This window comes from Staurois parvus, unplaced genomic scaffold (assembly GCF_062004578.1).
Source record: "Staurois parvus isolate SC_StPar_1 unplaced genomic scaffold, SC_StPar_1.0 ptg000981l, whole genome shotgun sequence".
Taxonomy (NCBI): domain Eukaryota; kingdom Metazoa; phylum Chordata; class Amphibia; order Anura; family Ranidae; genus Staurois; species Staurois parvus.
In genome coordinates, this window is record NW_028318777.1 from 486,627 (window position 1) to 512,644 (window position 26,018).

The 26,018-nt window shown below is 41.1% G+C and overlaps 1 protein-coding gene across 1 annotated transcript in view; it reads left to right on the forward strand.

Annotated features, from left to right (window-relative positions):
• UBE4A (ubiquitination factor E4A) overlaps positions 1–26,018 on the forward strand; it is an 86,607-nt gene that overhangs the window by 58,937 nt on the left and 1,652 nt on the right. The window contains exons 13-19 of the mRNA XM_089657318.1: positions 3,613–3,800; positions 3,886–3,986; positions 4,080–4,193; positions 6,208–6,382; positions 8,676–8,856; positions 9,815–9,962; positions 24,837–24,994. Coding sequence (XP_089513444.1) covers positions 3,613–3,800; positions 3,886–3,986; positions 4,080–4,193; positions 6,208–6,382; positions 8,676–8,856; positions 9,815–9,962; positions 24,837–24,994 — 1,065 coding nt within the window. The remainder of the gene's footprint in view (positions 1–3,612; positions 3,801–3,885; positions 3,987–4,079; positions 4,194–6,207; positions 6,383–8,675; positions 8,857–9,814; positions 9,963–24,836; positions 24,995–26,018) is intronic.

Sequence of the window (26,018 nt, forward strand, 5' to 3'; positions counted from 1 at the left end):
TTTTGTTGACATATTATAAGAATGTCTAATCTGTAATTTGATGCCTTTTGGAGATTATTCCATCTTTCCTTGGCTTCTTTATGCACATTAATACAAATTTTTAGCTGGGGTGCCCAAACTTTCGATCCCCACTGTAGATAAATATCAAGAAATAGTAATAAAAAGAGATGAGCTGAAAGATCTGATGGAACAGGATTCTAGGAGAATATATAATAAAGTCACCAAAAAAAGATATCAATGGGGGAATAGACCAGGAAAATATCTAATGAGAAGACTTAGGAACAAGAAATCTAGGAATTTTATAGAAAAAAATCAGGGACGAGAAAGGGTAAATCTTGTATAAAACATCAGACATTGCCAGGAGGTTTCATAACTTTTATAGTGAATTGTATGATGTAAGGGGTAGGAATCAGGGAGAAAATGAGGAAGAGAAGAAAGAAAGAAGACAGAATTACCTGAGAGGAGTTGAGCTGCCCCGAATGGTACCGGAAAAACTGGAAAGTCCTATTACCCCGGAAGAGATTGATTTAGCTTTAAAAAACTTGGTGCTAGGCAAAAGCTCAGGACCTGATGGGTATACTGTAAGATATTTGAAAAAATTTAAAGATCTTCTTATACCTAAAATGTGTCACTATATGAATGCAATAGGAGAGGGTTTGGAGATGAGGGAAGAATCTTTACAGGCACATATCGTGCTTATCTTGAAGGAAGGGAAAGACAGCTTGCAATGTGCTAGTTATAGGCCGATATCGTTGTTGAATGCTGATATAAAATTGTATGCAAAAATCTTGGCAACAAGGCTGAGGGACCTGATGCCAGAGTGGGTACATTTGGACCAGGTGGGCTTTATTCCAGGGAGAGGGGGAAGGGATAATGGGTTTAAATCCCTAATGCTGGTTCAAAAAGTTAAAAAGGAAAAAACGCTGGTAATATTATTTTCGATGGACGCTGAAAAAGCCTTTGACAGGGTTAACTGAGATTTTATGTTTGATACATTGGAAAAATTGGGATTGGGAATAAAGATGTTGAACTGGATTAAGGGTTTGTATAATGGGCCATCAGCGTTGGTAAAGGTAAATGGATCCTATTCACAATTCTTTAAAATGTATAATGGAACAAGGCAAGGATGTCCCCTTTCCCCCCTACTGTTTGCGCTGTCATTGGAGCCATTCCTGGAAAGGATTAGGAAGAGTAAGGATATATGAGGGATAAAAGTTGGAGACATAGAGCATAAAGTCGCTGCGTATGCAGACGACATCCTGTTCTATGTTGCTAATCCAATAATAATACTACTGAACCTGATGAAAGAATTAAGCAAATATGGGGCGACATCAAATCTGAAGATAAATCCCATGAAATCAGAAATTTTAAATATTAATCTCTCAGTGAAAGATAAGAAAAATTTTCAGAAGGCATTTTCATTTACATGGAGGGAAAAGGAAATAGAGTACCTCGGAATAAAATTAACTACCTCAGTAAAAAAATATCATGCAAATTATATTCCCCTGTTAAACGTAATAAAAGAGGAGTTAAAAAGGCTAGCAAAAGGTGGGGCTTCATGGATTGGATGAATAAACTTAGTCAAAATGGTAATACTCTCAAAAAGTTTGTATGAATTTCAAATGCTCCCGATTGCCCTTCCAGGGGCCTTCTTTACCATAGTCAGGAAGATGATTACTAAAATTTGTTTGGGCAAACAAGACACCCATAATAAGTTATGAGGTACTATGTAGAGCAAAAGGGAATGGAGGACTGGGGTTACTTAAAGTGAAGAATTATTACACAGCTGTAATGCTATCACGTGTATGGTGGATTGGACCTTTAACACTCAAAGGAAAAGTTGGGTAAAAATAGAAGAGGAATTAAGTAAAACACAATTACAGAAGATGATATGGATACCGTATAGGTTTAGAACATTAGATATATGCACAAGTAAGTTGACTAGGAATGTATTTGACACGTAGGATAGAATACACAGTAAGGAAAAATGGAAATATAATTCATTGTTGATCCCATTATAGGGTACAGCATTCTTTGCACCGGGAAATATTAAAATAGGGGGAAGATGGATAAAAGATAAGAATGCACGCTTGAAAGATATTGTAAAAGGAGGGAAATTATGCACATTTCAAATGTTAAAAAAAAAGAAAGACTTATTTACTAAGTTGGATGAATGGAGGTATATCCAGCTATATCATTTTGTTGCAAGTCTACCTCAACCTATGAGGTCACTGGAGGAAATGAATCCTCTGGAAAAATTAATGAATGGGGTGGGAACCCCAAAAAATTTGACTTCAAGGATATATAAGATCCTCTTAGACTTAGATGGAATAGATCCTCCTGGGTATGTAAGTAAATGGGAGAAGGAATTAGGAGTTGAGCTGAATCCACAGCAAAGAAAAACTATTTTTAATTCAACACATATGGCTACAAATATGCACACAGTTGAAATGAATTATAAATGCTTAGCGAGATGGTATATAACTCTAAGTTTAGCTAACCAACACCAGGGGGAGCTATCCACTTGCTGTTTGAGAGGTTGTGAAGAAAGGGGTAGCATGGAGCATGTATGGTGGAGTTGTTCGAAACTGAAGTATTTTTGGAGGGAAATAGCTCTATATACCCAAGATATATGTGGGGTAGATATTCAAGGAGACCCGTGGAAATGTCTATTCTATCATTTTGAGCCAGCTTCGGTATTGCGTAAAAACAAAGCTTTGTATCATTTGTTAAGTGCTGCAAAAGGGTCTAATCCCCAAATATTGACAGGAGGTCCCAAGGATCGAGGATTGGATAGACAGAGTGGAGGGTATTGCGCGAATGGAGGAATTAAGATGCATAGAGGAGGATAAAATCGAGGCATTTAGGAAAACGTGGAGTGGTTGAATGAAATTTAAGACCTCGGAAAAGTATACAGAATTATTAAGAGCAAAGGTTGTACTATAGAAGACTTGGTAGTTTTAAAGATGTCAGAAAGGTCTAAAAAGGGATCACCTCTAGATACAGATAGATTTAAGAGTAGATGGGGAGGGGGGTATTGGGAGAAGGTGGGTTGTGGGTGGGGGGGGGGGTGAGGGTTATAGATATATTAAGAAATGCATCTTATTGAGGCTTAATGTGTTTTTATACTGTTTGCGTAATGAATAAAAAAATAAAAATGTATAAATAAAAAAAAGGGGGGAATTAAGTTGTTTTGATATATTTTTGAAGCAATTTAAACACAATCTAATGTATATGGGAAAGGAGGTAGTAGTCCATTAAGCAGTTTTTTTAGGAAGTGATGTTGGTTAATGCAGTACCAGTGGACTCTGGAGACCATGTAAAAGCTTCCAGTGTTTTGGATAGGATGTACACTTCTCATCAATCAGGGAAAAAAAATCTCATTCCGCTTATCCATGCCCACTGCAGTCTGTGGGAAACATGAAGATAGAGGTAGATCTATTAAAGGAGGTTGGGCAGCACATTGGGAACGCATTGCAGGAGGTTGCAGCCATACTGTAAAGACTTTTACAAAGTTTTCTAGGTCATGTTGTTTTATACAGATTACACGTTACCTGGAGTTGCTCTTCATAATACTTCATGGAAATCTAATCAAAACCATTTTTTTTCCAGAATGAAAAATCCCCACCTTCGTGCCAAGTTAGCAGAGGTACTGGAAGCTGTGATGCCCCATTTGGAACAAACACAGAATCCACTAATCTCCAGTGTCTTTCACCGGCAGCGAATCTTTTGTTCATATCGGCATGCACCACGCCTTGCAGAAGCTCTCATAAAAGTGTTTGTTGATATAGAATTTACAGGTATGTATAGCAGAATACTGTTCAATCACAGAAAGGCTGTACCTTCCACACTACAGCATTTAGTGTATCAAATATTCTTCCACAGGGGACCCTCATCAGTTTGAGCAGAAGTTTAACTATCGGCGGCCTATGTACCCTATTTTAAGATATATGTGGGGACAGGACACATATCAACAGAGTATAAAGGTTAGCGGCTCCACATATTACCTGCTACTCCTGGTATTATTATCTGTGTTTATGTACTCTTTTTATTTCTAACATTACTTGTGTGTTCCACAGAATCTGGCTGATTATGCAGCAGACAACCTTGAAGCTGTGAGCCCACCATTGTTTCTGCGATTTCTCAATTTATTAATGAATGATGCGGTATTCTTACTGGATGAGGCTATCCAGGTAAATTAAAAAATAGGCAGAATAATAAGTGTGATAGTAATGCACATATAGGTCAATATCATATTATACTTATTATACTTACACAGCCACTTGGACGTCTACTATTATACAAACACTCAAATGTATAATACAAACACTACAGTGTATTGTTTGGTTGGTCACCTTTTAGGTTTCATATACACAGCTGTAGAGGGACCGTACAGCATGCAGAGCCTGCATGATGACAGTGCAAAGGATGGGCACATAGTTGGATTGTTGTTTTATAGTTAAATGAAGTACTTTATGTAAAACATTCTAAAACTATTTTCATATTTCACACAAGACTGAATGGACAAAGGGGGTTGATTTATCAGTTCACCCTGGAGGAGGTCTACAGCCTACTAAACTCACCAAAAAATAGCAAGCTGCTTTACAGTGCCAACACTCCCTCCTGGGCATTGTGGTAAAGAACCCAGTGCCTTTCAGTATTAGGCACCAATTTTTTGACAAGATTATCCCTTTTGAGAAACCTCCACAAAACACTGTCCTTTTGAAGGACATGCGGGCTGATATTTTATTGGCAGGGATGTCATTTCCCTCCACTATATTGCCAAAGGTTTCTGGAGTCACATCTACACTATTTGTGCACACCTTCAAATGACTAAGTTCAGGTTGCTTCCAGTGAAGGATGCTTTATTGATACAGCATAGAAAGACTTTTTTAGACAGTCGCTTTTTTAATGCACAGCAATTTGAGGAAGGTTTTTTTCTGTGCCAACATGACTGTGCCCTTGTGCGCAAAGCCAGGTATATCAAGACATGGTTTGATGAGTTTAATGTGGAGAAACTCAAGTAGTCTAACCTCAGCTCTGCTAAATCCTTTAGTTTGAATTGTAATGCCAATCGTGAGCCAGGTCTTCTTGAACATCAGTATACAACCTCACAAATGCTGAATGGGCACTATACCCACAGACACACTTCATTATCTTGTGGATAGCCTTCCCAGAACACTGGAGCTTGTTATAGCCTCTAAGGGTGGGGAATCCCATGCCCATAGTTTTACAATTTGATGTCCAACAAGCTCATAAAGGCATGGTGAATAGGTGTCCACAAATGTTTTGGTCATATAGTATGCAAAAATTAACTGTTGTTATTAATGGTTATTGCAGCTTAACAATACAGTTTGGATGTACATACCCTCAAATTAAACCTGAGAATGTACACTTTCAGCCCATATCCATTAAATAACTATAGCTTGAATATGTTTTGGTCAATATCTGAAAATCTAAAATTGTACCTGTGTCCAAATATATATGGACCTAACTGTATATTTATTGGGCAGTTGTGACAGCTGTACGCTCACGTTTCGTTTTTGTACACATGACAGTTAACAGACTCTACTTTTCTAGTTAGATTTGTAAAATATCTTATATTATGGAGACAGGAGGAGTTGGATCACTGTTGTTGTAGTGAGAGGAAAGATACTTAAACGTGGTTAGGACCATTGCACAGAATTGGTTGAGCCCTTAAGTGAGATAAGAAGGCATGCACCAGAGTGAAAAAAAAAATGAAATATGGCGTGTACTTTTAAAATTGACCCAAAGTCAAAGACAAACTTGTCCTTTTAACCTTCACCCCACCACACGCACTTTCCAAGAGCTGCTTAGAGGTAAGCATTTAAATGCCTTTTTTCATCACTATAGGTTAGAATATAGTGGGAAGGGATGAGGGTGGGTCTGTGGGATTAGTCATTTTTGCCTTATCCTTTAGGTTTGCTTTAAAGAGATACTATCACCTTGCTCAAGCATGACCCTCTTCCCCCAACCCCCTTATACTAACCTTTTTAGTGCTCGCTCTCTGTTCCTCCTCTACTATAGCCATCCACAATACCCAGCACTTCTAGGTATTGAGGAGCATGTGACCCCCATTCATATGATTTGGGGGGGGGTTGCCCTGCATGGCCAAGGTGACAGTGGCTCTTTAGGGAATTTTCAGTTCAGGTTCATTCTGACAATACAATTTTTCTTGACTTCCAGTACCTGAGCAAAATTAAAATTCTGCAAATCGAAAGGGATCGAGGCGAATGGGATAATTTGAGCCCTGAGAGCCGACGAGAGAAGGAATCCAATCTGCTCATGTTTGGGCAGCTAGCCAGATTTCACAACATCATGTCAAATGAAACTATTGGTACCTTAGCATTTCTTACATCAGGTAAAGTATGAAAGACAGACTATTCTACAGTACATACCTGTTCCGGGAGCAAAAAGGAAAAGTCTAAATATTCTAATGATACATCTAGCTTGGGAAACATTTGGTACAAAAAATATGGATTTTTACTAAATCACACACTCATAAAAAGCAATTAAATGTTTATTTACAGTATATAATTTGTACAAAATGCTAGTAAAACCCATGGAAGCTAGGTCTCTTTAATACTGTATGAAGTTTGTGTTTGATGGCAGTGGCCAAACTTTTAAAGTGTATGAAAGGCCAAAATGTTTATTTTATAGTAGGAAAGGGTAAAACACCTATCAGGTTATTGTTGCTGCCTTTGGCTCACTGGGGAGATTTTGCATTAATTACTGTCCTGCAGACGCGACAGGAATCGTGAGGAAATCTAAGTGAATGGAATTGCCATCTTGAAGATTTGACCTAGGACTAAATATCCCTATTCTCTCACTCTGGTGATGGCTGTAAAAATTTTTGATTTCCCATACGTTTTTGTCTTAGTGAAAATGGTCACAAATACAAACAGAGGAGTGAGTCTTCCCAACTAGGGCATAGACCGCAATAAACTCATCACAGTGGGTCTAATCCTTCCCCACTCTATCCACAAAATAGAATTTGGCTTTACACACACTTTAATTGTTGATATACTGTATGATAGTATAGATTTATTTTGGAATAGGAACTTTTCAGTGTAATGGTTTTGTTGGTGTGACAGCATAATTTGTGCCATGGAGAAGTGGGTGAATGATGTCACAATCACCGCCTCAGCCAATCAGAAGAAGCTTTCTATTCATTCATAGAATACAAAGCTTCCTGTGAATGGCTGAGCCTTGCTTAGCCCAACTCTATTTTTCTCCAGGAGTGGGACAGGAAGTTCTTGCATTCTCACTGCCAGAACACAGCACTGTATACTGTGGCTCAAACAAACTATTTAAAGGGACATTAAAGATGGAGTTAGGCTTCAGTGGCCTGATCACTGGTTTATGAAATACAATGGGGTTGATTTACTAAAACTGGAGAATGCAAAATCTAGTGGAGCTGTTTTTTGTTAGCCAGTCAGCTTATAACTTAAGCTTGTTCAACTAAGATTTGACAATAAAATGTGAACAAAGCATATCCTTTTATAGTGTGTACTGATCTCCTAAAGGGCTCTTTCACACAAACATTCTGATCGAGTCCACCTGCCCGTTTTTCAGGCGGACCTAATCAGAACCTCCATTCTATTCTATGGAGTGGCAGGTATAAACAAACATGTATTCGTTTACACCCGCCGACATCCCATCCGATCTGCCAAAAAGGGACAGATGGGGATCCAATTCCCCTTCCGTCCATCGGATTGGATCAGATCGGATGAAAATGGACAGGTGGTTTGTTTTCATCTGAACGCCCATTGAGGAGAGCGAACAGCTCTGTGTTTGCTCTGCAGCAACGGAACATACACAGAGCTGTCATCCACTTGCTCAGCGGTGATCAGCAGAGAGATCCCCCGCTGAGCAAGCGGATCCGCTAAACGGGTCAATCCCATGTGAAAGAGCCCTAAAACGAGTGCGCTCAGAATCTGCTGCAGCTGTGCATGGTAGTCAATCAACTTCCAAATTCAGCTTGTTCAATTAAGCTTTGACAATAAAACTTGGAATCTGATTGGTTTATATGCAGAGCTGCACCAGATTTTTCACTATAGAGTCACCATATTTTACACTCTATAGAGTATATTATAGTATAGAGTATAGCATAGAGAATATTTTTAGTAAATCAAAACCAATGTATGCAGGACCAATGACTGTAGTGTTTGTAAACCCTGACAATAAACTTCTCTTATTTTATCCCTTTTAAATAAAATGATTATTCAACGTTTTTTTTAAATGATCTGTACACAAAAAATACTTGTTGACCTTGTCAAAAAATCACAACTGCCCTGTGCAAACTCTCTGTGTTATCTCATGGAGTCTGAGTTGCACTCCTAAATTTCATTTTGGGACAGCAGAACAATTAGAATTTATGTTGCAAAGAATAGAGGAATGGTTTGAGTAGTTTAGCTAAAGACTACTGGGCAGGGCTGACACCAGTCAAGCCACAAATATGCTGTGTTGTCAGCCCGAAACAAGACTTAGGAGCTGGAGTGCATTTTTGGCCCTTCAACAAATATTTTTGTGTACCTGGAATAAAACATTTCTTGAAAGACCATGCTAAACTACTCAAACCATGCTTTCTGTCTCCGACTCTATGGATCGTGGCTTGTTGACTGAACAAAATCTGTTTCTTTTTTTTTCTTTAGATATACGCTCGCTTTTTGTCCAACCATTTTTAGCAGAACGTATTATTTCTATGCTTAACTACTTTCTCCAGCATCTAGTGGGCCCTAAGATGGGGGCCTTGAAAGTGAAAGATTTTAGTGAATTTGATTTCAAGCCACAGCAACTGGTTTCTGATATCTGCACCATCTACTTGAACTTGAGGTAAACTTTTTATTACGTCATAAGGAAAATTTTCAGCTGTAAAATTATACACTGAAGAAGCCGTTGAACAATTTTCATCAAATTCTATTCTAAAAAAAACCCAATAAAATCTGCACAAGGGACATAACTTTTGATTGCTGTCATGTGTCCCTTGTGCTGCTGTCTCCCCCTTTAGTGGAAATCCATCTCCTCCAATTTCCCCCCCCCCCACCCTTGCTGCTGTAATTTTCCTGTACAGTGTGAGTTAATGGAGCTGTGACAGGCACTCATTAAGAGAGCCCCACTATGCTCACCCATTCTGCCTAGCTACTCCATTCTTAGAAGCTCTTCTATAGCTTCTATAAATAGTCAGATCTATGAATGGAGGGCAGGAGGATGATAGAAAAGTTCACCTCCTTCTTTCATAGATCACTGTAGTACAGCTTCTATGAATGGAGGAGCTGGGCAGAAAGGATGAGCATAGTCAGACTCTCATGAGTGCCTATCACTGCTCAATTAGCTCCATTAACCTGTGCAGCAGCGGGACGTTACAGCGGCAGGGGATGATTGGAGAATAAGTATTTCTACTAAGGAGGAAAGAGCATCACAAGGGACACATGGCATCGATTGTAAGTTTTGTCCTTTGTGCTGATTTTTTTTTTAACATAAAGTTAGGCTTTAATGTAAATTGCACCCATTGCTCTAAGGCTTCTTCTTCCCTTTATAATTTTATAGCTGAAAATTGCAGAAAGTGGTTTCTTGTACCTATAAAACAAAATGGGTTTCAGCATTCAGTTATTATAGTACAGTCAGTAATTATACATTTTTAAAAATTGGGATAAATATATGTTATAATTGGTATGTTTAATTCCTTAAGAGATTTGGTTTTATCAGGTCCCATGTATGCATTGTAGACAGTGTCAAGGTAAAAAAAACAGTATGCTGTAGTTATACACTATATTTATTCTCCCTGTTTTAGTGGTGAAGAGAATTTCTGTTCCTCAGTACCCAAGGATGGCCGCTCCTATTCACCAACACTCTTTGCTCAAACTGTACGGGTCTTAAAGAAAATAAACAAGCCAGGAAATATGATAGTGGCATTCACTAATCTGGCTGAGAAGATTAAAGTGAGTAAACACTAACAGCAAACAGTCTTGCTTTGTAATGCAATGTGCAATATGTTTAGAGAAATAGTTCTCTATTCCTGTCATTTAAAGTGATTGTAAGGCTTTATTTTTTTTCTTATTAAACATGTTATATTTACCTGCTCTGTGCAGCGGTTTTGCAAAAAGCGACCCCGATCCTCCTCTTCTGGGGTCACAAGCTGGTGTTCCTGGCTCCTTTCCTCCACCGAGTGCCCCCATAGGAAGCCGCTGTTTACATGTCCTGAGTCGGACTGTTTGCATCTATTCAGGCACACAGTCTGGCTTGTTTCTGCCCCCCTCTGCATACAGGTTTTGACTGACAGCAGCAGGAGCCAGTGACTCCTGATGCTCTCAACCAAGCCTGTGGGAGTGGGGAGAGGAGAGAAGGGCTGCTGCAGAAGTCCACAGCGCTGTATCGAGATCAGGCTCGAGATCAGAAATGAAAGGCAAAATATCTGTGTATAGATATAAAAAAAAATTATAAATACATTTTTCCCTGTTTTATAAGTGATCACATACCCTCTAAGCGCCCTATGCAGATTAAAAAAAGAGAGCTGGGGGAGGAGAAACCGCAGTACAACGATCTTCAATGATCTTCCCAGTGAAAGGCTGGCTGTGCAGGGGGAAGGGATGTCAGCACAAGTCTAATCAATGGAAAACAGCAGGATGAGTTGCCAGTACAGCTAGAGAACTGACCACGCTGTGTAAACATAATTAGTGTGGTCAGTTTTTAACAGGAAAGCAGAGGGACTGGCAGGAACACCAGGGATTTTACGCAAAGAAAGTAGTACAAAGAGAACAGGATACTTTTTCATACAAGTACATGGTACAGCAGGCACATATCAGTAACATGAAGTGCTGTGCTTACATACTCTTTAAGGTACAAAAAAAACCTTTTACCTTTACAACCACTTTAACTAGACTAAAATTAGGCTAAATTACATTTAGACAAAAATGTCATTTCTGGGGAGTTTGTCTTCTATGACCCATATTTTCTACAATAAAAGGAGTTCTTAAAAAAATGCGTGTCAGGGCCATCTTTGGATTATCTTGGTGCAAACTCTACTCCCTTCTTTCCTCTAAATTTATGAGGAATATACTACTGACTAAAAATGTTGAACTAATAACAGCAACATATTTTGGTTGTTGTATTTAGGAGATTAATTCAGTAAACCATATTACCCTACAGCATGGGTTTTTTTTAAGAAAATCCCTGTCTTGTGGAACTGTAAGCCTAAGAATGTCTTACAACTTGTAAGAGATATGCTTGAAAAAAAACCCAGGAAAACTGTGTTTGTGGTGCCTGGAATTAGAGTCTCTCTTGGCACACCAAATCTATTTGGAGGATTTCAAAAGTATTTGTAGGCAACGCCCACTATCTGCTTCTCATCCATATTCATTCTTATTAAAAAAGAAAGTTATGGAATATTGCTTTCTTGTCTTTCCTATAAACAAACCACAAGGGAGGTTTCCTAGATCTAAAAAACTAACCTGTATGGCCTCTAAGTTTATATTATGTGGAAACTCCCCAATCAGTAAAGAGTCTTGTGCAGTCAAGCAGTTATGATATACCAAGGAATAATTGGATTTTTTATACATACATACCTGTAAAATAAGTTTCTTGGAGTACATCAGGGGACATAGAGCAGGCCATAATAATGACTATGTGGGTTATATGCCACCTATAGGTGAATGGACACTGGCTGACCAATCAAATAGGAAGTCTTCCCCCATATATCCCCTCCTACACAGGAAGTTTTTTTTAACAAACAATGAAAATCCAGAAAGAGGGGAGGGACCTCTATGTCCTGTGATGTGCTCCGAGAAATGGATTTTACAGGTAAGTATGTAGAAAAATTCAATTTTCTTTATTGTACATCATGGGACACAGAGCAGGCCATAATAATGTGGGAGGTCCCTAAGCAATAACCTTGAGGGGTGGGTGACATCACAATAACCACTGACAACATCCCGAAAGGAGCTATTCAGCTGTAAGTAAAACACTGCAGCCAAAGGCAGAATCCTCCATGGCTCTGACGTCCACCTGGTAAAACCTTGTTAATGTATGAAACGAAGACTATGTAACAGCCTTGCAAACCTGAGCAACTGACGCCTGGTGGCGGATAACCCAAGATGCCCCCACACTCCTGGTAGAGTGTTCTTTCACCCAAAAGGGTGGAACCTTGCTCTTCAAACCATAGGCTTGAATAATTAACTGACACATCCACTTAGAAATAGTTGATTTAGATGCTGCCTGTCCTCTCCTGGGTCCTTCAAGCAAAATAAACAGGGAATCAGCCTTTTCAATCTGTGCCGTCATTCTCAAAAAGACCCTTATTGCCCGAACCACATCCAGGGCATGCAAAGATCTTTCTGTTGCTGACTGAGGCTTAGGAAAGAATGAAGGCAGAACAATGTCCTGATTGAGATGAAAACCAAAAACCACCTTTGGCAAAAAGAACGGATGAAGCCTTAACACCACCTTATCCTGATGTAAAACCAGAAATGGTTTGCTACAAAAAAGAGCTGCCAACTCTGATGCTCTTCTTGCAGAGGTGATTACCACCAAAAACAGAACCTTTCAAGTTAGCAGAACTAGCAGAATTTCCCTGATAGGTTCAAATGGTGGTTTCTGTAAAACAGCCAAGTTTAAGTCCCAAGGACACAGGGGCTGTCTGACAGGAGGAACAGTACGCATCACTCTTTGTAAAAAAGTACGAATCAAAGAGTGAGAAGCAATCGGTCTTTGAAAAAAACAGCCAAGGCTGACCCTTAATAGTACCAAAAGCCAACTTCTTTTCTACTCCTGATTGGAGAAAAGACCAAATTCTCCCAAATATTTTCGCAGGTGCCATTTCTGATTCTTACACCAGGAAATATATGCCTTCCAAGTTGTATAATAAATGTTCCTAGAAACCAGTTTCCTAGCATTCAACATTTTGTGGATAAGAGTAGTAATGTTCAGAGAGGAGCTGAATGGCACCACATCCCAAATTTGAACAAAATAACGAGAAAAGAAAAGGGGGAAATGAGTACAACCAATAATTTTAGCTTTTGTTGTTGCTCTATTATTGTATGGCACCCTAAAAATCCCGCAGCAGGTCTGGCCGATCTGACAGAGGCCATGGATCGCCCACTGCTAGCCAGACAGTGTCCGCATATCAAGACCTCCTGGGCCAGGTTGGTGCCACTAATATCACCGGAATCACCTTGTCTTGAATCCTGCCTAATAGCTGCGGTAGTAGCTGAATCAGGGGAAAGGCATAGATTAGGGAAAGCTGATCCCACGGTATCACCAAGGCATCTACCCCTATCGCAAGAGGGTCCCGCATCCTGGACACAAACCTGTCCACCTTGCTGTTGAGCCTGGATGCCAATATATCTACATTCGGGTACCCCCAATGCTTGCAGATTGTCGAGAACACCTCGGGATGCAGAGCCCATTCCCCTGGAAACAGCCTCCGACAAATGAGGTAGTCCGCCTGCCAATTCTCTATCCCTGGAATAAATACTGCTGACAGAACTGGAACATGCCTTTCTGTCCAATCCAGATGTGATCTACCTCCTCTTGAGCCCTCCGGCTCTTGGTACCGCCTTGGTGGTTGATGTATTCCACTGCTGTAGCATTGTCGGAATGAACCCTGATTGGCCAACCATGAAGCCTGGTCTGGTCATCCAATATCTCAGGGCAAGCTGCCCTGCCCAAAGCTGCAGGACATTGATGGGAAGGATGTTTTCCTGCGGTTACTACATCCCCCAGACTGTGGACCCTTCTAGAACAGCCCCCAATCCGAGAGGCTCGCATCAGTTCCAAATCACTCATGGGAAAGATCTACCCTTTTCGAAATTCTGAGCTTCCAACCACCAATTCAAGCTTTGCAGCACCCGGGGGGACAAAGACATGCAGTAATCCAGCACTGGAATCTTTTTGTTCCATGCTGATGGAATATTCCTGCAAAGGCCTTGAGTGTAACGGCGCATAGGGCACTGCCTTGAATGAGGATACCATCTTCCCCATTAACCTCATGCAGAGACGAATGGAAGGATACTTCCTGCTCCTCAAACTCTGAATCTAATCTCTCAGGGCACGGCCCTTTCCTGGAGGCAGAAACACCTTTGCCTGCAGAAACACCTTTGCCTGAACAGTGTCTAGGACCAATCCCAAATACTCCAGACTCTGTACGGTGAAATGCTTGCCTAACGGAAGAAGCATCAACCACCGAAGTGCCTGGCCCCTTAACGGTTGGGTGTTTGACCTTTCTCTTAAAGGGTAAAAGCATACTTTTTCCCCCTGAGATCTTCTGGATATACTTGTCTAGGACTTTCCCAAACATACATTCTCCATGAAGGGGAAAATCCATCAACAATCTTTTGCACTGTAGTTCTGCCGCCCAACTCTTTAACCACAAGATCCTGCCCATGTGTACTGACAGAAGGGCCATGCGAGAGATCTGCTGAATCGAATCCTTAAGGGCATCAACTGCAAAACATAAGGCCTGTGGTTACATAGTTACATAGTCTGGCTGAAAAAAGACAAAAGGCTATCCAGTTCAACCATTAAAAAAAAAAAAAGTTATAATCCTATACCCACATTTGATCCAGAGGAAGGCAAAAAATCCCCAGTAAAGCATGATGTAATTTGCTCCCGCAGGGAAAAAGAATTCCTTCCTGACGCCCGAGAGGCAATCTGATATTCCCTGGATCAACTTTACCTATAAATGTTAGTATCCAGTTATATTCTGTGTATCTAAGAAAGAATCCAGGTCTTTTTTAAAGCAATCCACTGAGCTGGCCAGAACCAACTCTTGAGGGAGTCTATTCCACATTTGCACAGCTCTCAGTGTGAAGAAACCTTTCCATGTTTGGAGATTAAATTTCTTTTCCTCCAGATGTAAAGAGTGCCCCCTTGTCCTCTGTGATGACCTCAGGGTGAATAACTCTACACTGAGTTCACTATATGAACCACTGATGTATTTATACATGTTGATCATATCCCCCCTTAATCTCCTCTTCTCAAGAGAGAATACATTCAGTTCCTCTAATCTTTTCCTGTGGTAAATCTGCCAAATCCACAGCTGTATTCTCCTCCAAGATAGATGGTCTTTTAACCACCTGCTTAACACTTAACACCAACATTAATATTAAATACCTTCTTCAGCTCTGTGTATACAAAGGAGTATGGGGGAGCTCTTGTCCATAATGGGCATGATATTGACACAGCTCCAGATGATCCACATTGGCTCACAATTGATATGATCCAAAAATATTTAGACAGAATAAAGGTGAATAAAGCACCTGGACCGGATGGCATACACCCACGGGTCCTTAACCACTTGCCCTCCTGAGAATTTACCCCCTTCCTGACCAGGCCATTTTTTGTGTTACAGCACTGCGTTACTTTAACTGACAATTGCGCGGTCATGCAATGCTGCACCCAAATTAAATATACGTCCTTTTTTCCCATGAATTGAGCTTTCTTTCGATGGTATTTGATCGCCTGTGCGGTTTCTATTTTTTTGCGCTATAAAACAAAATACTGGCGATTTTGAGAAAAAAAAAATATTTTTTACTTTTTGCTATTAAACATGTCCAGTAAGAAAATTTAATTTTGTCATAAATTTAGGCCAAAATGTATTCTGCTACGTCTTTGCTAAAAAAAAATCCCAATATGTGTAAATTCATTGGTATATGTGAAAGTTATAGCGTTTAGAAATGGCGGTATAGATACTGGAATTTTTGTTTTTTTGCTAGTAATGGCAGCGATCAGCGACATATAGCGGGACTGCGGCGGACATTCTAACACTGGGGGGAACTGACTTGGTGTCACTGACATCCCCAGTGACACCAATACAGTGATCGGTGCACTGACATTGTACTAATGGCACTGGGCAGGAAGGGGTTAACATGAGGGGCAGTCAAAGGGTTAACTGTGTGCAGGGACTGTTTTACTAGGGGGCTGTGTCAGTGTGCTTCACTGTAAGCACACTGCTTTGGATAGCTGTGCTGTGCCCGAACTGACAGGGAGGAGAACTGTTAGTAAACAAAACAGTCCTTTTACCTGTCGGAGATGCTCGGTAATCACCGGGTGCTGGCGGGTAATCACCAGCCGGGACCCAGTGATTGCCAGCTGTGGCCGCAAATGGCGGCCCTGGTAGGTCACATGGCTCGCGTGCCCCCTACCCAGAAATGCAAAAACACACACACACAGTTTCTGCTATAGGTTTTTAGGGACTCTTAATGACTGGCATAGTAGCACTGGATTTGCGTAAGGCCAATGTGGTGCCAATGTTTAAGAAGGGGTCAAAATCTTTACCAAGTAATTATAGACCTGTTAGTTTAACTTCTATAGTTGGGAAGATACTAGAGAGTTTAATAAAAGACCACATAGATGAGTTCTTGCTGGAAAAAAATATTTTAAGCAACAGACAGCATGGATTCATGAAAGACAGAAGTTGTCATACAATTCTGATTTCTTTTTATGAGGTGAGCAAAACCTTGGACAGAGGGGTGGCGGTGGACGTGGTATACTTTTGCAAAAGCATTTGACACAGTTCCCCATAGACGGCTAATGTGTAAGGTAATGTCTACATGCTTGGAAAAATCTGTATGTAAATGGATAGAAAACTGGCTAAAAGATCGTATTCAGAGAGTAGTGGTTAATGATTCATACTCTGAATGGTCTAGGGGTGTCAGTGGTGTACCCCAAGGTTCAGTGTTGGGACCCTTACTTTTTAATATATTTATAAACGATATAGGGTCTGGGATTAAAAATCCCATTCCAGTCTTTGCAGATGACACCAAGCTGTGCAGTGGAATAACGTCCTTACAGGATGTCTCCAATCTACAAGCCGACCTCAATGCACTGTTTAATTGGGCAACTATGTGGCAAATGAGGTTTAATGTTGATAAATGTAAGGTTCTGCACTTGGGGGCTAAGAATATGCATGCATCATACATACTAGGGGGAGTACAACTGGGGGAATCAATGGTGGAGAAGGATCTGGGGGTTCTGGTAGATCACAAGCGTAATAATGGCATGCAATGCCAAGCTGCGGTTTCTAAAGCGAGCAAAATCCTCTCTTTTATTAAAAGAGGTATAGAATTTAGAGAGAGATATTTCATTTTTTTTATGGTTGAACTGGATGGACTTTTGTCTTTTTTCAGCCAGACTAACTATGTAACTATTTTCCCCCTGTACAAATAATTAGTAAGACCTCATCTGGAATATGCAGTTCAGTTTTGGGCACCAATTCACAAAAAGAAAATTGGGGAACTGGAGAAAGTACAGAGAAGGCCAAACTGATAAGAGGCATGGAGGAGATCAGCTATGAGGAAAGATTAGAGGAACTGAATTTATTCTCTCTTGAGTAGAGGAGATTAAGGGGGGATATGATCAACATGTATAAATACATACATCAGTGGTTAATATAGTGAACTCGGTGTAGAGTTATTCACCCTGAGGTAATCACAGAGGACAAGGGGGGACTCTTTACATCTGGAGGAAAAGAGATTTCATCTCCAAATACGGAAAGGTTTCTTAACAGTAAGAGCTGTGAAAATGTGGAATAGACTCCCTCAAGAGTTGGTTCTGGCCAGCTCAGTGGATTGCTTAAAAAAAGGCCTGGATTCTTTCTTGGATATACAGAATATAACTTGTTACTATTTATAGGTAAAGTTGATCCAGGGAATATCTGATTACCTCACGGGGGATTAGGAAGGAGTTTTTTTTCCCCTGCAGGAGCAAATTTTATCATGCTTTGCTGGTTTTTTTTTGCCTTTCTCTGGATCAACTGTGGGTGTAGGATTATAACTTTTTTTTTTATGGTTGAACTGGATGAGCTTTTGTCTTTTTACAGACAAACTAACTGTAACACGGTCATTCAGACTCGGACAGATACTGATAGCAGCAACCGCTGGTTGTGCAGCAGCCTCTGCCAGAGAAAAAGAAGCCTATTCTAATTTCTTATCTGCCGGATCCTTAAACACCCGGGCATTATCCACAGGGCAAGTTAGATGCTTCACTTCTCCTCCATAGGATACAGAAGGGAGAATCTTTTAGGCAGAGCAAAAACTCTCTCTGGGTGCTCACATCAGCATATATAACTTGCTCCAAAAGAGGATGCACTGGAAATGCCTGAATACTTTGAGGCGGCTTTAATGAGTCCAAAGAGGAATAAGAAACCTCAGATTCCTCTACTAGGGAAAACCTGAAACCTGACTAGATCATATCAGTGAGGGTCTTAACCAATAACCTCTATTAATGAGAAGTGGAAACCCCTTGCTTCTCATCAGGCTGTGACTCTGACAGAATCAATTGCCTGACCCTCTTCAAGATCCTTTACTGCATCTTTATTCTTAGGTTCAAACCACTCTTGTTCAAGAACTGGTGGGTCCAAAGTTGGGGATATTTCCCGCTTCTAATCCCCTGAGCCACCGATGCAACCATCCAAGCAATCTTGTCTTCTAACCCTGCTAAGGCTGATGCAAGATCCTCCTTAGTTACGTACGACGAAGTGGATGCACTGACAGTAGCCAGATTGACCTGTTGCCCTTGGTCTTTCAGGAGAGGATAAAACAGTGGAACTTCGACTAGGCTCCACAGGACCTGGTGGTGGTGCATTTGCACCCTTTCCTGCTGTGCCTCCCCCACACCTCCACTAGCGTTACAATAATTGTGTATAAATCTAATAAAAACACAGCATACACAATACATCTGTTTAAGAGTGAAACAGCACACTCCAATCCAGTCCACTGAAAAAAAGGTGGTAACATGTACACAACCCTCCTGCCTGACTGGCCAACCCTCCCAGAGGAGTACTCACGTGCTCTTTAGAATAACCTGTCCTGTGTCCTGGCCATCCCTCCAGGGTCCAGAAGTGGTAACAGCAGAGGTAGTGGCGGCTGCAGCAGCTCACATGTAACAGGCAGCGGTTTTTGTAAATGATATGCCCGAGTTCCTCTTCCTGCTGCTACGGCGCATGCGTCCCCGCCCCTGTCATATGCGTGCACGCTTGCACACCCACGCGGCAACAGACTTTCTCAAGTGGCCAAAATTAGGTACTACAAGCAGATACAGGCAACAAAAAAAAGAGATATACTCCCCCTGGAAGTCTTTCCAGACAACCGTAGCAGACTCTTCCGTGTGTGTATGTATATATATATACAGTCAGGTCCATAAATATTGGGACATTGACACAATTCTAACATTTTTGGCTCTATACACCACCACAATGGATTTGAAATGAAACAAACAAGATGTGCTTTAACTGTAGACTGTCAGCTTTAATTTGAGGGTATTTACATCCAAATCAGGTGAACGGTGTAGGAATTACAACAGTTTGCATATGTGCCTCTCACTTGTTAAGGGACCAAAAGTAATGGGACAAAATAATAATCATAAATCAAACTTTCACTTTTTAATACTTGGTTGCAAATCCTTTGCAGTCAATTACATCCTGAAGTCTGGAAGGCATAGACATCACCAGACGCTGGGTTTCATCCCTGGAGATGCTCTGCCAGGCCTCTACTGCAACTGTCTTCAGTTCCTGCTTGTTCTTGGGGCATTTTCCCTTCAGTTTTGTCTTCAGCAAGTGAAATGCATGCTCAATCGGATTCAGGTCAGGTGATTGACTTGGCCATTGCATAACATTCCACTTCTTCCCTTAAAAAACTCTTTGGTTGCTTTTGCAGTATGCTTTGGGTCATTGTCCATCTGCACTGTGAAGTGGCGTCCAATGAGTTCTGAAGCATTTGGCTGAATATCAGCAGATAATATTGCCCGAAACACTTCAGAATTCATCCTGCTGCTTTTGTCAGCAGTCACATCATCAATAAATAGAAGAGAACCAGTTCCATTGGCACCCATACATGCCCACGCCATGACACTACCACCACCATGCTTCACTGATGAGGTGGTATGCTTAGGATCATGAGCAGTTCCTTTCCTTCTCCATACTCTTCTCTTCCCATCACTCTGGTACAAGTTGATCTTGGTCTCATCTGTCCATAGGATGTTGTTCCAGAACTGTGAAGGCTTTTTTAGATGTCGTTTGGCAAACTCTAATCTGGCCTTCCTGTTTTTGAGGCTCACCAATGGTTTACATCTTGTGGTGAACCCTCTGTATTCACTCTGGTGAAGTCTTCTCTTGATTGTTGACTTTGACACACATACACCTACCTCCTGGAGAGTGTTCTTGATCTGGCCAACTGTTGTGAAGGGTGTTTTCTTCACCAGGGAAAAAATTCTTCGGTCATCCACCACAGTTGTTTTCCATGGTCTTCCGAGTCTTTTGGTGTTGCTGAGCTCACCGGTACGTTCCTTCTTTTTAAGAATGTTCCAAACAGTTGTTTTGGCCACGCCTAATGTTTTTGCTATCTCTCTGATGGGTTTGTTTTGTTTTTTCAGCCTAATGATGGCTTGCTTCACTAATAGCGACAGCTCTTTGGATCTCAACTTGAGAGTTGACAGCAACAGATTCCAAATGCAAATCGCACACTTGAAATAAACTCTGGACCTTTTATCTGCTCATTGTAACTGGGATAATGAAGGAATAACACACACCTGGCCATGGAACAGCTGAGAAGCCAATTGTCCCATTACTTTTGGTCCCTTAACAAGTGAGAGGCACATATGCAAACTGTTGTAATTCCTACACCGTTCACCTGATTTGGATGTAAATACCCTCAAATTAAAGCTGACAGTCTGCAGTTAAAGCACATCTTGTTCCCTTCATTTCAAATCCATTGTGGTGGTGTATAGAGCCAAAAATGTTAGAATTGTGTCGATGTCCCAATATTTATGGACCTGACTGTGTATATATATATATATATACACACAGTCACTCACAAAGGAATGATCAATTTAAAAATCGAATGGTAGGCGTATTGTAACACTGAGAGAATAGCAACAAAAATTTTAAAAGAAGTGCATGTCTAACAAATTATGCACTGATTTGCATGTTCATGAGGGAAATAAGTGTTTGATCCCCTTCACAAAACATGACTTAGTACTTGGTGGCAAATTCCATGTTGGCAAACACAGATGTCAGATGTTTCCTGTAGTTGGCCACCAGGTTTGCACATATCTCAGGAGGGGTTTGGGCTCCCTCCACAGATTTTCAGTCGCATTAAGGTCTGGAGACTGGCTAGGCCACTCCAGGACCTTAATATGCTTCTTCTTGAGCCACTCCTTTGTTACCTTGGCTGTGTGTTTTGAGTCATTGTCATGCTGGAACACCCATCCACGGCCCATTTTCAATGCCCTGGCTGAGGGAAGCAGGTTCTCACCCATTATTTGACAGTACATTGCCCCGTCTATCGTCCCTTTGATGTGGTGCAGTTGTCCTGTCCCCTTATCAGAAACCCCCCCCCCAAAGCAGAATGTTTCCACCACAATGTTTGACAGTTGGGATGGTGTTCTTGGGGTCATAGGCAGCATTCCTCCTCCTCCAAACACGGCGAGTTAAGTTGATGTCAAAGAGCTTGATTTTGGTCTCATCTGACCACAACACTTTCAACCAGTCCTCCTCTGCATCATTGTTCAGATGTTCAGTGGCAAACTTCAGACGGCCTGGTTTCTTGAGAAGAGGGACCTTGCAGGCACTGCAGGATTTCAATCCTTGTCGGCATATTGTGTTACCAATTGTTTTCTTGGTGACTGTGGTCCCAGCTGCCTGGAGATCATTGACAAGATCCTCACGTGTAGGTCTGGGATGATTCCTCACTGGTTTCATGATCATTGACACTCCGCGAGGTGAGATCTTGCATGCTGCACCAGACCTAAGGAGACTGACAGATGCAGATGTTTCTTCCATTTGAAAATGATTGCACCAACTGTTGTCACCTTCTCACCAAGCTGCTTGGCCATAGTTTGGTAGCTCAGTCCAGCCTTGTGTAAGTCTACAATTTTGTCCCTGACATCTTTGGACAGCTCTTTGGTCTTTGCCATGGTGGAGTGTTTGGAATCTTATTGTTTGCTCCTGTGAACAAATCAGCAGGGGATCAAATACTTATTTCCTTCACTCTATATAAATATATATATATATATATATATATATATATATATATATATATATATATATATATATATAAATAAACACTTGCCCATCCTGCCGCAGGCCCCTGAACTCATAATCGGGGACGAACCTTCACCCCTCATGGCAGGCCTTATCCTAAAGACCTTCAAGGACTCGGTCCCCCTTATTAAAATGGGGGCCAGTGCCGTAGACCCATAGAGCATCCTGCCGGAAGCGCCTTGGTCAGATCAAACTGCACAGGGTTCCAAAAATACAGGGTCCAGCATTGTTAAGCCGCATTACAGACAAAACTCTGAGGATTCTTCTCCTTATCTAGTGAGGCTCGGGTATCATCCATTTTGGCTAACAGCTTTTCGAATGGATCCAATTGAGGCCCTTGACTCTCAGTAGAATCATTCCAGATCTCCCAGTATACTTCACAGAGCATATGCAGCACATTTTCAGGGAACATCCACCTTACAGACACTGGTGAAAGAACTGAGTACTTCCTGTGTAGGAGGGGTTATATGGGTAGGACTTCGTGTTTGATTGGTCGGCCAGTGTCCAATCACCTATAGGTGGCATATAACCCACATAGTCATTATTTTGTCCTGCTCTGTGTCCTGTGATGTACAAGAAAGAAAGTTGGGACAGGGCAACAAAATGCTGGCAAAGTAAGTGGTACTAACAAGCTGAGAGAACATTTTGCAACTAACTAGGTTAATTGGCAACAGGTCAGTTACATGGCTGGGTATAAAAAGAGAATCTTAGAGAGTCAGAGTGTCTCAGAAGTAAAGATGGGCAGAGGTTCATCAATCTGTGAGGCTGAAACGCAATATTGAAGGCCCGTGATCTTCGAGCCCTCAGATTGCACTGCATTATAAACAGGAATGATTGTGTGATAGACATAAGTGCATGGGCTTATTATGACCCAATCTGTGTCCCGTGATGTACGATATAGAAATATATTTGTTTCTCTCCAATAATGCTATCCACTATCATATCAAAAATATGCCAGGTCTAAAAGAGTCCGATTCACTTGTATTATCCAGTCATGTGAAAAGCAAATTCCTCTTTATATAATTCACATGATTGGGTATTCAAAGTCAACACAGCTACAATTCATTAAGCCATGATTATCATCTCCTTTAGTAAATTAACTTTACCCTAGGTTCACACCTAAGTGTTTTCTGCAGAGTTTTGCAGAAATGCACTACAGTCCATTTAACATGATTTCCTATGGGACAGGTTCACATCTCATTTTCACCCGGTACGTTTTTTGGAAAGGGTCAGGGACTTGTTTAAATGCAAAAAGTTGTGTGTTTGGTTCTATAGACTTCAATGGAAACACTGCAGAAAAGCATGTTTTGCGTTTTATTCTGCCTAGCACTAGGTGTGAACCTAGTCATAGGGTCCATGCATACTATGCAGCTGAAAAAAATGCCAGAACCTCTGACAGAAAAAGCAGCATAAAAAAACACTCAGTGGATCCTATAGCAGAAGAGCTTTTGAGCATTTATGGTCATTTGCTTTTATAAGCATTTTTCCCAAATCTTCCCCTCTACTCATTTTTCACTATAATCAAGGAACACTTTAAAACGCTGAACGTTCCTAAGCCCTGCTTTTATGTGCGTCAAGCGGTTTTTTGGAGGGTTTTTTTGGCTCAAAAGCTCATCTCAAAAATGCACTTTGTTTTTTTTCAGACTGAAAACATTCCTTTGCAAATTTGCCTGTAAATGATCAAATGTGCATGGACAAATAGGCTAATATAATTCATAGCCAGGTGTATCCAATGTATCATCCTGCATGATCACCAACTAAGCAATTTGCCAGTTCTTGGCAAGATTACAGTAGGTCTCCAGCCAAAACCCTTGTCAGACATTTTGGTGCTCTCTTTATCCTTTATGTCATTCCCATTGAGGAGTGGTCACCAGAAGAGAAGGTGAGAGAAATGTAATACTGTACATACACTTATAGAAATATGACAGTAACCAGGTGAAATGTTACCCCTACCCCTACACAAGAATCCAGGAGTGGTGAAGCGTGTCAAGGAAAGCTGCTTTTTGGGTGGAGGTATTGTTGCATGCAGTCAGTGTATTGATTATTAACAAATACTGCAAAAAGAGCTATGTGAAATGACGCCAACATTCTTTTTTGTTCAGGCTACTATGGCCGGCACCCGGTTTGTCTGTGTACAAAAGCTATGGATCTGTGTATTTTTCTTTGCTGGTTATCTTCTTGGGAGGCAGTCTCCCTGCTGCCTTGTACATTCTCCTACCTCTGGAGCCTCTGAAGGCCATGTGTTCCAAGATCTACATTCACAAAGGAGATAGAATCAACATTCCGAATGGCATGTGGAGAAGCAACCTTAAAATGCTAAAATGCCTGTGTCCCTGTCAGTCGATAATCTGCATGTTACTTTCAGTGCCAGTTCTTGAAATAAATAGCAGAGATGCCACTGTATGATCATATGTCCCTATAATACAAAACATAATCAATGTTTTTCCTAGGGTACAGCTGTGCTGAACAGCGTTGTTACTGTAGGAAAACAAGTGTGTTAGGACTACGTGACACCTCCCTCTGGTCTCCATAACAGGAGGAAGTGTTTGTAGTCCAAAGAGATAGCAGGGAACAGTGCAAACTGATAACAGTCCAGAGATGGAGAGCAGAGGAATTTATCAGCTCACAAGACTTGTGGCTAAATGGGTAGCTATTTTTTTTTTCTGCACTTGTCGAACAGATATAATAAAACACTTACAATGGTATAGTTAACCGACCAAAAGAAAGCAAATAAGTGAAATTTATTGTTTGAGTCTACAATTGTTTTTTTTTCTCTTTTTAGTCTTTGGCAGACAGGCAGCAGCGTGAAGAGGAGACCTTTGCTGATGCACCTGATGAGTTTCTTGATCCTATTATGAGTACTGTTATGTCAGATCCAGTCATTCTGCCATCCTCCCGTGTCACTGTGGACAGGTCAACCATTGCTCGACATCTACTAAGGTAACTATTAGATGACTTACTGTAAATGTATAAGATGTATAACGTTCATGGGATACTTGAAAAATGTGCTGCATGTTCTAGCATATGCAATAATGTGAAACGTGTGCTTGCTTTTTCTGCAGAGATGCTCAGTTCTTGGTCCAACTTGAGATAAACGGTATACAGGGGGCAGGAAAGCAAGTTACGCGGGAGCAGGGCACAATAAATGGGAGCAGGGCACAATAAATGGGAGCAGGGCACATTATGGGGCACACAGCAGGGCACAATATGGGGCACATTACACAGGGCAAATTACAGTACTGATTTCCTTCATATGCAGAGCATGGTGGGGAAGAGGCTGTGATCAGTCCTCTTGTGATATGCTGTTTCCCGCCAGCCCCTCCTCCTCTCTTGTCCATCTCAGGTGATGTCACATTAAAGCACCTGGGATGAACAGGAGGGGAGTAGGGGCCACCTGGGAACAGTGGAGTAACTCCCGTCATTGCTAGTTCCTTGTCATTGCTAGTTCCTGTCCTCCTGTAGTGTAGTTCCTGTCATTGCTGGAGTGAATATATTTTTACAAAAAGTACATAAAATGATCTACTGCTGCTGTGAGAAATTTAGCTACAACTCTTACTATATGCAATGGACACCACTGGTCCCTGGTCTTTACCTGGTCTCATTATAGCAAATCCTTAGTGATATCTTGCAACATTAGTAAGTGTTATCCGGCCAGAGATGGTTTGAATCTTGGCTGGTTCAGCAGGGACCGGTTGAGATTCAAACCATCTATGGGTAGACTGATTGTACCCAAGTCGATCCAATGATTGACTTTGGTACATCCAGCATGTCGGATTTGTACATTTGATTATTGCCAGCAGCTATAGCCACTAGCAGCAATCACTGTGTTCTCCCGGTAGGGACGGCTTGTGTTATTCTTCAAAAAGTAAATTTTCAAACTTCTTAGCTTTTACATTTTGACCAAAGCTACACTTTGGAGTCTATTTATAAAAAACAGTGTTGGATAAATGTAACAAGCATTCAC